At 30.1% G+C, this 12,914-nt stretch overlaps 2 protein-coding genes across 2 annotated transcripts; one reads left to right on the top strand and one right to left on the bottom strand.

The window, feature by feature from the left end:
* The first annotated feature begins 4,023 nt into the window (after positions 1 to 4,023).
* LOC137821466 (uncharacterized) lies at positions 4,024 to 9,238 on the top strand. The gene is made up of 2 exons (XM_068626074.1): positions 4,024 to 4,449; positions 8,962 to 9,238. Exons 1-2 carry the CDS (start codon positions 4,063 to 4,065, stop codon positions 9,142 to 9,144), a joined length of 570 nt encoding a protein of 189 aa, XP_068482175.1. The 5' UTR covers positions 4,024 to 4,062; the 3' UTR covers positions 9,145 to 9,238.
* Positions 9,239 to 10,217: 979 nt separating this feature from the next.
* Positions 10,218 to 10,670, bottom strand: LOC137821467 (uncharacterized). Its single transcript, XM_068626075.1, has one exon. The coding sequence runs from the start codon at positions 10,531 to 10,533 to the stop codon at positions 10,333 to 10,335; it is 201 nt and encodes a 66-aa protein (XP_068482176.1). The 5' UTR covers positions 10,534 to 10,670; the 3' UTR covers positions 10,218 to 10,332.
* Positions 10,671 to 12,914: the final 2,244 nt, after the last annotated feature.

Raw genomic sequence — 12,914 nt, 5'->3', positions numbered from 1 at the left:
AATATTTGATGAACAATTGTATTAAGAAATAAATTTTAAGTCTAGTTCAATCTTATCAAACCAGTTTAAAATGTGAGGTTTGTACTCATTCATATTATATAGTTTTTATTTTTAGTCGATGTAGGATTTCAAACAAATTGTAAACTCTAATGGAGATTCTATATTAATTAGATATTAGAATATTTCATAGTATATAATGGATACAAAACTTCGCCTTATAAGTTAGTTTATAAGGTTGAATTAGACTTAAAAGTTCACTTCTTAAAATAGTATCAGAGACATTTAGAGTCTACTCTAACGAAAATTTGTTGTACTTATCGAACCACCCACTATCAGATCATCTAAAATTATATAATTTAATGCACGACAAATTAGAACATTTAACATCAAAACATTTTATAACATATAAATAATTACAAATCTCATTTTTAAATTAAATTTAAAATCTACATCTTAATATAATAACCTAAATTAATCTGCTTTGGACCAAATTGATTTGACTTGGATATTTTTTTTAAAAAATCGAAACTAAACCAGATCTATCCTATAGTTTATACTCAACTTGTGTTTTTCTTATTTGGCAGGATCCTACATAATTAATGAATCTCAAACAAGTTGACTGAATGGTTGTGCTCTGCATTATTTTTTAGCACTCACACAAAACGAGACTATGATTTCTTTATCGAACAAACCCATTGAAGGCATGTGAAAAATAGGTTGAAAAAGGATTGAATTGGAAGAGTAGAAGACACGAAAATTTTGTTATAGTTTCACTTATAACTTATTGGTTTGCTCATCAAATTAATTAGGTGGAGAGAAAGCTGCAGGTTAGCTAGTTTTAAAGTCACACTTTCTTGGAATGCACGCCATTCAAGATTTATATTTCTACAACCTTTTTTATAAATCATTAAAAATAAAATATCTATAATTTTGTATTATCTGGATACCTGTGGATACCTGTGTACATTGAAAGAAATAGTTTTTACTTATTAAAATTTATAAGAAAAATGGTACTTAGAAGATGGAAAGAAGAAATAAGATATTTTTATTGTATATATTTAGATGATTTTATATATAAAAAATTATATATTGTAGGAAGTTTTTCTCTTCAAATTATAATCTAATTAGATAAAGATCAACTAATCATTAGATTCTATCATTATTAAATTAATTACATATAACTGGTATATTATCGTAGAATATTACATACAATAATAATATATTATATATAATTTTATAATTATTTTTTTTAATAAAATCATAAAACAAACACGAATTAAAAACTATAGGAGAATTATTTTCAATAAAAAAACTGGCCATGATATATGTATCATCGGGATTTTTTATAGTTCACACTTTACTTTTTTTATCTTTGACATTTAGATTTAAATATCTTTTTAATCCTCTAATGTTATTTATTATACTTTTTCAGTTTTTTTTTAATTCTTTCTCCGAGTTTGTAAATATTATTTTTAGTATGTGAAATTAGTTGGTGTTATTGACGTTCCTTTTTTTGTCATCATTATTCCAATTTCAGTCAACTTGTGCAAACACTTCACAAAATCAACATTTTTACTTCATTTTCACATTCCAAAATCTTGGTAAAAACTATAATAACCCTTACACAAAGCGAAATCTTTTTATTAAAATTGAAATTTGTCATTTTTTATTCTGCACATCTTTAAAGTGCTTAATGTCACAAAAAAGTGAAATAAACTTGTTAATCACAAGTGTCGAGTGAAATTATTCAGGTCTCCTCAAATGAGTTATCACTTTAGAACAAGGATCTTAATATATGAAAGAAAATTATGCAATAAATGAACATCACCACTTGTTGGAGACAAAAATTGTTGGTGGTGGATGGTATTGTTCATCACCCTTTTTATTTTTAAAACAAAATTTATTTATGCAAAATATAATCATTCAAACATAAAACTTAACAAATACATCAAATGCTAAATTGACTAATGTCACTAATATCGTATATAAATAATATTATACAAAATCAAAGGATTAAATTATTGTAGAACATACGTATGTAAAAGAAAAACATGAGCTGCGTAAAAACATCAAATATAATAAGTGTTAGAATACCATTCTTTCAACGGATGCATTGCTCTAATAAAATATCTTATCTAATGAAATAAGTTTTACAAAAAAAAAAAACATATAAGACATGAAGTGTCTCTTTGAAGCATCTCTTTGAGGAGAGAATTAAAAACATAAAGTGTCTCTTTGAGGAGAGAATTAAAACAATACAAACGTTAAATTTTATTATAGAAATACATATAACAAAAGTAGTCTCAATGATACGTTAAATTTTAACCTTCTTCATTTATTTATAGTGCATCATTAAACTTAGTATTTTTTTAATTTTAAAAAAATATAATTTTAATTACTCCACTTAACTATTTAACTGAATTCAATTAAGATTTAAGGTTTGAGATTTATTTTTTTATTAATGTTCTTAGTGGGCTTAGAAACAAATTTATTCCTTCTTCTGAATTTGTCGACTTCTCGATCTTTTATCTTAGGTTTGAGCTCTCAGTTTTACTATTCACTTGATTTGGACTTTGGTACTATTTAGGGTATTTCACTGGTTGGTCTTGATCAATTAGAACTCTCAACTTTTGGTCCGGTATTAACTTTCGGGTAGGTGTGTGTACCTGCAAAAGACTCTGATGATAAAGTCAGAAACAATTTTAGTTAATTATCAGATAAAATTCACTCTACTTACATCTTATATGGATCACTTATTTATAGTACTTCTTTATTGGGCTAGAACCCAATTTGATTTTTTTCTCTATGTAACTAATATTTATTAAACATATTGTCCGTGTTTGGGCCTATGTAATGAGTTTTGATATAGTATTTTATTATTTAATTATTTATCCATTTAGTATTGAAATTATATATATATATATATATATATATATATATAAATGATTGTAAAAACAACACAGAACTGTAAAGTTAAAAAAAAAACTAAAGATTAATGTGATGTAGCAAAATAGTATTAAATATATTGTTAATATGGGAAGAATTTGGACCAACTTGTTATTGGTCTCCCCACCAATGGATTTTTTTATTGGGCTTCAATTTTTTTTTCCTGACAATTACTTTATGACTGCTTCTTCCTGCACCTCCATACTTTCTTGTGTCATCCCCATAAGTTTTTGTATATCGAAAATATCCTTCTTTAATATTCTGGATTATATAATCCGGAAGCCTTTTATAATTAACTTTCGGACTACATAATTTGGAAGTTTTTTCTATACATGATATTAGCTTTCGGATTATGCAATCTAGAAACCTTTTTTTCCAGATGCTTGATTAACTTCTAGATTACATAATTCGAAAGTCTTTTCTGAATTGAGATTAGCTTTCGGATTATGTAATTTGGAAGTATTTTTTTCAAATGCGTGATTAATTTTTGGATTATATAATCCATAGGCTTATTTCAAATAAAAAAAAAAAGACTTCAAAATTTCATAAATCTAAAGAACTTCCGGATCTAAAAACATATTCTGGATTATGTATGGGGTGACAAAAAAAGATAAAAAAATTATTTTTACATTTGATATGGGGTAAGTAACACAAGAAGATACGGAGGTGCAGGAAGAGTAGTCTTACATTCTTCACCATATTATTGCATCCGATTTTAGTGTGAAACTATAAAAATGTCTTTAAATAAAATGGAAATATAAATAAAAATATATTCTGGATCCTTTTTAAAAAAAAATGTTTTCACATTTTCTTTGAACGAATATTTTGTTTGTGGAATTGTTTTTCTTGAATAAAATTTTGATTTTTGAATTCTATTCCAATTTTTTACTTTCAGTACACAATAATGTATTATTCCAATTTCAGATTTAAAAATGAAGGATATTTTTGAGTAGAGTGAAGGTTAAAAAAGGTTGGATATAGGAAAAATTTGCCATATATTATAACAGTTTAAAAAATTTATTACAGCTTAATTTTTTATTTTTTTATTTCTGAGAAGTAAGATATGGTATAGCAGGTTTTTTTTGGTCTAACCATGTGTTACGTGTGAGTTTAGGAATGGCCTGCACCATTCCATTACGCCTCTTCACTCCCTCCGCTTCCAACCTCGCTTTCTCAACTACCAGCGTTAGGGTTACGCTTACCCATTTTCGCGCGCCTTCTATCTTAACCCGGGCGAGTCCACTCAGCTCAAACTCAATGAGTCAACCCGCCGCAACCGATCTCAACGCTGCTGTCACAGCGAACGACGCGCCGCAGCAGCCGGAAAACGCGGATGTTGTGGTACAATACGTGGTGCTCCGGCGAGACCTGATCGACACGTGGCCGCTAGGGAGCGTGGTTACTCAAGGTTGCCATGCTTCTGTTTCGGCCGTTTGGTCCAACAAAGACGATGCTCAAACCGTCGATTATTGCTGCCCCGACAAAATTGATTCTATGCACAAGGTAAGGCTTCTCTTTCTCCGTTATTTTTTGTTCGTCTTATATTCTGATAAGTGGAAGTGAAACTCTGGATCACATTGTTCATATTGTGTTGTCAATTTGGGCTTTCTAGTCTGTGAATCTGTTTATTTTTGGACTTTTTGTTGTTGAATTTTTGAATTGGGCAAGCATTGCTTTGTATGGTTCCTAAAGTTTGCGTTTTATGCAAAAAATGTTCCTAGTTGTTCCTAGAAGTGCATAAAATCCTAATCTATTGTAATGGCTGTGGGTTATTACATGAAACCAACTAGAGTAGTGAAAAAACAAAACATGGAACTTCAAACTTGTAATGAGGGATTTTACCTTTTGATAAAGCTAGAGATATGGTTGATGTTGGCATTGGCTAAATCTTTACATTGCTGGAATTTGAGGTGTTGGAAGGAACCTTTCTTGAACTTATATAGGAACAGGTGAAATGGTGTTGACTCTGACTGTTAGAAACGTTTAATTTGTGGTTCTAAGGTTTTCTAGAAACTATGTCAATGAATGCCCCCGCTTAATTTCAGCTTCTTTGTAAGTTAAAATAAAAGGATGATTATTGGTGATCTGTAGTGTGGTTTGGATTGGATGGTGCTTTTGGCCAGGAACAAATGTTCTAGATTTCTATTAGCCTACTAAATGCTTGACTTAACCTGAGGTTTTTCATATATAAGATAGATGAAGATTCATCTTCGCACTTGTGGAGTAGACTATCGGTGCTTGTTTCACATTGGCTTTATCAAATAATTTCATTCTCTCTTTGTAAATTAAGATTTTGAAGGGTGTGCAGTGTAGAGAAGCATCTGAATATGATTAAGGAAAATCTTATTTTATTTTTGCTTCTTATTTTCTTCTAAGGGAGAAATTTATCCCAACATAGTTATAAGAGGAAAAATACATGTGAACCTTTTTTGAATGTACTAACAGAACCTTTTACGTTATGGTAGATAAAAAAAAAATATGTTGATCTTAAAAGATTTTGTAAGAATATTATCGAGATTAACAGTCTCGAGAGTCTCTCCCCGTAGATTCATCGGAGCTTCGTAGACTCAAATTGTGGATCCACTAGTAGAGTCTATGTCATATAAAAAAAATAACTATCATACCAATCCAATATTCCAACACCATAATTAATAAAAAAGTAGACAATAAAAATAATTCTAAAATTACTAACTTTACTACCGCATGACTACTATATAAAAGTTCACACAACAAATAAATAAGTCCATACAACTAAGAAAAACACAAGTTCAGGTGATGAGGTGATAACATTTAAATAACTACAAATTGAAAAATGTCTTCTTAAGTTTTTGTCTCTAATCCTATGAAGACATGATCTCCAAGATCAACATCTTCATCACCATTAGACTCTTCCTTTAATGAAAAGTGTGCATCATTAACATTGACATAAAAAACTGTATTACCAAAATCAAATACATCTAGAGTTAGATTAGTTAAACTTGATTCAGTTAAGTCAGCTTTTTCACCATCACCTTCTCCTTAAACTTGTTAAACCTCAATATTATCTCTGTTTTTAATTATCCATTCGTCATTAGACTTAATGCCATCAAATGGGAGAATAATAAACTTTCTAAGTTTGTATATCTTTTAGCTTAAACTTATACATCACAAAAACCAAGTCATTCATTTTTTCAAAATGCGATCAGTTTCTTCTTTTTATATGAACCTATGATTAAAGATGAAATTTTAATAACTATGTAAACTAAGTAAAGAAAATTAAAAGTCTCAAATAACTTGATACATTTGAATTACCATTTCCAGAAGAACTATAAATCAAGCTGAAAACTCGAATAACAAACTTCTTCAACTTTGAAGTTTTACCCCAAACATCTCTTGTTATCCTCTAGGAAGCATAACTTTCCTACAACCCTTTACATTTTCCATAAAAAAGGTCTTTTACCATAATGAAAGTTAATAAGTTGCATTATTATTTTTTTGCTTTCTACATCATCCTTGACCAATCTTTTCACCTTAGGATCATCATTTCTAAAATGAGGTTCCTAATGCAAGAAAGGAAGATTAAGGTAATAAGCAAATGCTTGCGAAAGCCTTCAAGGTTGATTATCCCACTTCTCATCAATAATTTTTCAAACAGGTTCATAACTGTAAAAATATCAATTATGTTATATTAGAAATAGTTACACTGTAAATAATTAAATTTTAATCGAGAGAAGGTTAACAAATTTTAGCTTAATGTTATTGAAGTTGCATTTAGACTTTCATTCAAATGCTTTCGTAATTGATGATGTCCCTACAACAAGCAGAACATGGTGCTTGGGGATGTTTATCCCATATGATGGGAACATGATCAACAAGTACCTAGGACCTAGGCACTAGGGGTAGCAACGGGGTAGGGCAGGTGTAGGTTTGAGTATTCCATCACCATCCCGAAGTAAAAATTCATTCCATATTTAACGGGTATGATTTTTTTTCTCATCCCATCGACGAACCGGTATATATGTACCAACACTTAGTACCCGTTTTTTTACTATTCCAAATATTAATTAAATAATTTTTTATAAAAAATAAAAATCACAGTAAAAAAAACATGATATTATCAAGTATTGAATATCAAAAGTATATACTTTTTTTTTTTCTTTAATGTCAAGAAAGAAATTATAATTGTGTAAATAACAAATGAGAGTATAAAATAATAATTAAATAAAGGTCAAATAATTATATAAAAGAGTAAAAATGATCAAATGTATGATCTAAAAACAAGTTACAAAACTAAGGACCACATAAAAGTTAATATAATAAATTTTTTAAGTTACGTAATAAATTTCAGATGTTTTAGTAATTTAAAAGAAGAAGGTATAAGGATGGAGATGGAACGGATATATACATACCCATCCTCGTTCCTATATTCAATTTTCAAAATTGGATATTATCTCCATCCATTCCTGTGCCTAGTCAATACAGGATTTTCCATCAAAATCAAGATGAGTTTAGACATTATTATAGGACGGATTCATTTGTCATCCTACTAGGCATCCTGAAATATCATGAGTATCAATCCTCCAAGTATGACATTTGGTGCTAGAGGCCCAGCCGGTACTGCTATAGCCCATATATTGAATTTAGAAAGTAATAACCCAGAACTATAGCAAAAAAAAAAATTATCTAGATTTAAAAAAAACTTTTAATAAGGATTTTACTACTGTCATCTTTAAGATTGAGAAAAGTATGATTGTTAATAGAAAAGTCTCGCATATTTGGGTGAGATTGTTTCATGGGAATTATATTTCTACACAAATAAAATTAACATAAAATTCAACAAAATCAAATCGAGAAAATAATTCATTGAAATCTACATTATTTTAAAAGTCAAGTGATTCTTTCTTGGTCTTTTAAAATAAACCACCGAATGTTGTTGCTATCTAAGAAAAATTCTTGATAGTTTTGAATGAATATCATGAGATTATTTTGATTCTTTAAAAATCTTCATTGAATACAAGTTTTTTTTCACAAAAATAAAGTCTTTTAAAATATTTTGAAATCCCAAATGAATACAACTTTTGTTTTGGAGATTAACATACTGTGTTCTCTTTACCTGTTCTGTTTAGCTAGTCATTGTTAGTATGATAAAATTAGAAAAAATCCCAATGAATCAACTGCAAACTGCTTCTGTATTATGAGAAAAAGATGTATATTGTTGCATTGCTCTTCATGATGGATGGAAATTTGTTCGCTTCTTGGTTGAATTTACCTATGATTTGCTGAGGTTTGCCAAATAACAGCCTTGCCTTTTTGGAACAATAGTTCAGTGTCTCTGTTTTATTTTTTCTGTGCGCCCCAGAATATCAACCTTTGGATTTGCATGATTTTTTTGCTGGATTGTACAATATCGTGATTGTCATCCGTTTTGGGAATCGAGATTTTGAATATATCATGGTGGAATACAGATTTCGTTTTGAGGTGTAATAATAATGTATTAAAGTTGAAAGTACAAATACGCAGCTAACATTGCTGAAGTGTGGTAATTGTCAATATAGGATTTCATACTTTGTTCTTCATCATTGGCCATTAATGTTTCTGGACAGCAGTTGTGGCTTACCTTTTGTTATATGTTAAGACATCAGCTTTAGTTATATCCTCTGTTTACCTTTGTAAGAACTTTTTTGAGAAGTTTGTCGTTGTTATTTTCATAGATTCCATCCAAACTGTTTATTGCATTATTGTTATTTTTTTGCATGAATATCCTTATGGGGATATGCATTGATTAATTAGATTACGATAAATTCCCATAATTTTAAAGGTAATTTTGGGAAAACGATACAAATTGTTGATAAGTTTACTACTACTAATTAAATAAGCTAAATTGTGAGTTAAAAAGTTTTATATATGGCACTAGAGGTAGTATGTATCTATAATGCATATGGTGTTTCTGTTGTTGGTCATGTAGATCTGATTATTTTTTTTATATAGCTGAGCATCTGGTTTCTGTGTTAAGTTGCTACTGAACGTCAATTGTAGGTTACACTCGAAGTAAAAGGAGAAACCCAGATTAAAAACTTGTCTGAGAAGCTTACATCTGGTGGGATCATTCACAAACTCTGGATTGAACAACCTGAAAACATACCTACGTGCCTTGCCACAAAACCATACCCCAAGTCAATCGTATCTTCGTATTTTAAGAAGTTGAAACTCTGTAAGTGATTTCATGTTTGATGGTTCTTCAATTTTCCCTATGGCTTTTATTTGGAAGAAAATGCACTGAAGTATGATTGGTAATACGGGAATTTTTTTATTATTTGGTTTCGATTTCTTTTAACTATTGGCTCTGGATGGGGTGTGTTGTGTGTTGATTTTTGAATGAACCTCATCATAAAAATTAAAAGAAGTTTTACATTACTTGGGGCAAGTTAATTGGGGTTGTACTTTTTTGCATAATTTAAAGAGAGGGTATGGAGTTTCTTTTTTCTTTGGCTCAAGTGATCTCCCAAAAAGGTAACTGCATGAACTGATGTCTCGCCTTTCAAATATTTTTTTGTGTTCTAATATTTTAAAAATGTTCATTGAAGTCCCTGATTCATTAACTTAACTGACACCGAAACAGGGTTAAACGGATAATTATAAAATGAAGATTATTTAAAAAGGTTAAGTTAGAGGAAATCTTAAATTCACCAAAAAAGTTTGGCAAAATTATTCCTTTGCACTCTTATCTTAGTTTCGGATTTCAATTTGTATATTTTTCCATATTTTGTAACAAATTAGTACGTTATGTTATCATTTGGAAAAGCTGTATGCAATTTCATTACAAAATTGGCATGTCCGATAATATAAATGTGTAGTTGGATTATTGCGTGGCGTAAAAATTATTAAATTTGGTGCCTTGTTTATGAATATGAAGTTAGTCTCTTATTTTATTTTGTTTGCAGCTGTGAAATCCATATATTTTGGGTTTTACAAGGTCTTACCAGTGTGACAAAAGGTTACTTAGCTCCCTAATTAAGTATTTATAGTCAATCACTTTTGCTTAAAAAGATAGAGGATTACTTTTGCGTATAAAAAACATTCAAATTAAAATAAGGATTACCTATTTTGTTGCTTTACCATAGGAGGCTGGGATTGTCTTCTTCCCTTAAAAGGTTTACCCCCCCTTTCTTGCATTTAGTGTTTATTCCCACCAATTACTTTTGGTGGAAACCAAATTGGAGTTTGGGTTCACTAAAATCTTTGAATGTGAAGAACAAAAGCACAAAAGCAATACTAGAAAAGGACAAACATCATTGGTAGTTAAAATGGATGGCATATTATCTAGTACAAAACTCCTGTACATGTACACAGAAAGTAGAAAATAAAATCCCTACAAATACATAGTATGTATGTAGGTATGTTTATGTCTTAGTGCAGGAGGAGTGATCTGTTGCAGATGGAGCAGCAATACCTGCGTTTGGTCTTGAAGTATAAAGGCAGAAAACAGAAATTCCATCCTCTCTCTACATCCATAGCTAGGATGATCCCTCCGCAGTAAGGACATGCACCCGGTGCTGGCTGCCTCGACACCACCTTCTCCTCCTCCCCGCACACAAACACTAAACACATGATGATCTTCTTCTCCTTAATCTGTTTCTTGCTTTCTTCTGTTCTCCACCTTCTTTCTTAATCTCTCCGACCTTGGAACCAAACAAACGCGTTTCCCACAATCCCCTTTTACTTTTCTTATCTATCGTTTCCTTCTCCTCTCCGCTTCCTGTTATGCCCTCACTTGCCACAATTCAACACGTCTCCTTTTCTTCCAGAATGATATAATTATTATAAATCCTCATAAAATATAAAATTTATTTATATACAGTGCCTTAAAAAATTTATAGGTTCAGAACATTGTTTTCGTACATGTAATAGGACGACCGACCAACTCAGGAATTTCATCACTCAACTAATTATAAGATCACGTGATCGATCGACTTTAATGACGAGTCATGTGTTGACCAAGTCAGCGGGATTAATTCATGATTAAGAGTTATTTAACATAACCTTAAACGTGAACATATGTAGGTCTGGTAACATGTTAGATCAGTGACCGACTAAAGACAGAAGCAATAAGGAATCGTTTTCAGGCCTCAAATCCGAGAATATTACATAATTACTCTCATCTTATTTTATTATTATACACGTGTACAGCAATTTAAGAAGTCTCACTATGTTACTACATTTTTTTTATTGTGAGAATAAAGGGTGACGTATTTGGCGCCGTAAAGTTGTTGGTAAAGCAGATTCTAAAGCGGTGCTAACTGCTCCATGAATAAATTCTGGGATTTGCGTCGTCTGTTCGTAGCCGTATATATCATATAATGTATTTAATAAGATGGGCAAATTTCTTCTGACATTTTTTTATAACATTTACACGGTTTGTTAAAGCTAAAATGGACGTATAAGGCTTGTTATTTTTATAACTGTTAATATTTAAAAATTACGTTAAAAATGGACTAATCTATCTCAACCTAGCCAACTATCAATATGATAAAAAAAAAAAATTATTTTGACAACCACATTAGAGATATTAAAATCGGACATTTATCTTAAATGACATGTTCGTATTAAACACACGTATCGAACATCAATATTCGTATGGCACTCGTAGGACATATATGAGTGAAGTGTCTAATTTAAAAAGTTTGTTGGAATTTTAACAATTCTTGCATAGAGCCTAACACAATTTAAAAAAAAAAATACATTAATTTTCTAAAAACTAAAATTTATTGTATAAATTTTTATTATGACTATAAAAATAAGAAACAAATCCTTTTAACCAGTTATGAAAAACATCTTTTTGTAAAAAAAAACATTGAAACATACTTAATGCATATAAATATTTATTGTCAATTTCTATAATTTATAATTATATAATATTTAGATTATACGTGTTTTCGTATCTTATATTTTAAAAATTATACGTATTTCCGTATCTGTATCGTATCAAGTGTCAGTATATAGTATCTGTACTACATACAATACAAGTTTATAACTATAATTTAATCATTAAAATGGTTTTATTTCAGTAATAAGTTGTCTTTGATTTTTATTGTAATCAGGCAGTATGGCTATTAATATATTAACACTCATGATAAAAGGTGAAGCTGAATTTGTTGAGTTTGAGTTGAATATTGTAAGGATCTAGAAAATAACCTTAGAGTAGAAGTGGTATATTTTAAATGATACCTGAATATTTTATTATTAAAATGAAAATGACATATAAATAGAAAATTCAGTTATTCAGGTTTCATTTTAAAATAACCACCATCTCTCTAAAAGTTTCCCTTTTCCTTTCTCTCCTTTCTCTCTAAGATTCTGACCTCCTCGTTCATCTGTTTGACGATCAGAGTACGCCATTAGACTCCTGGCAGCAAAGACTACAAGTCTACCCGATCAGAATCTCTATAGAGTAACCCGATCAGAATCTCTATAGAGTAAGAATATTTTGGTTGAATTACTTAAGTGAGATGTTTGAATGAGAAGTGGTTGTGTGATTTCAGATGATGATTGATTTAAAGAGCATATATTTGGAATTAATTATGTGTTTTAAGTAAAGTTTGAGATATATTTGGATTGTTTAGAAAGTATATATATATGAAGTGATTGAGTGGTGCATTGATATGTTAAATGATGTATGTAATGAGGTTAAAGTGTGATCAAGACGTAGTATTTTCAGGAAAGGAAATATGAGATTGTTATTAGGGTGTATTGATTTGTGAGTGTCCTGTGAATGAGACGATCCTGACTCTACTGATATAATGGAATCAAATAGATGAAGTTATTCAGTTGGTGAGAGTCGAAGGAGATCCATTTGGCTGATTCTGAGGTTTGAAAGAACTGATCAGAGCATATCAAATGGATTTACCCTGTCATATGAAGATGATGAGATATTGAGATAATTATGTGCATGGCTGTGTGGGTTTCACAGCAGTAGTATGACAGGTGCAGGT

The sequence above is a fragment of the Phaseolus vulgaris genome, chromosome 9, assembly GCF_000499845.2.
Source record: "Phaseolus vulgaris cultivar G19833 chromosome 9, P. vulgaris v2.0, whole genome shotgun sequence".
NCBI classification, from domain to species: domain Eukaryota; kingdom Viridiplantae; phylum Streptophyta; class Magnoliopsida; order Fabales; family Fabaceae; genus Phaseolus; species Phaseolus vulgaris.
Note: the sequence above shows the minus strand (reverse complement) of the source record. Positions and strands in the feature narration are given on the sequence as shown.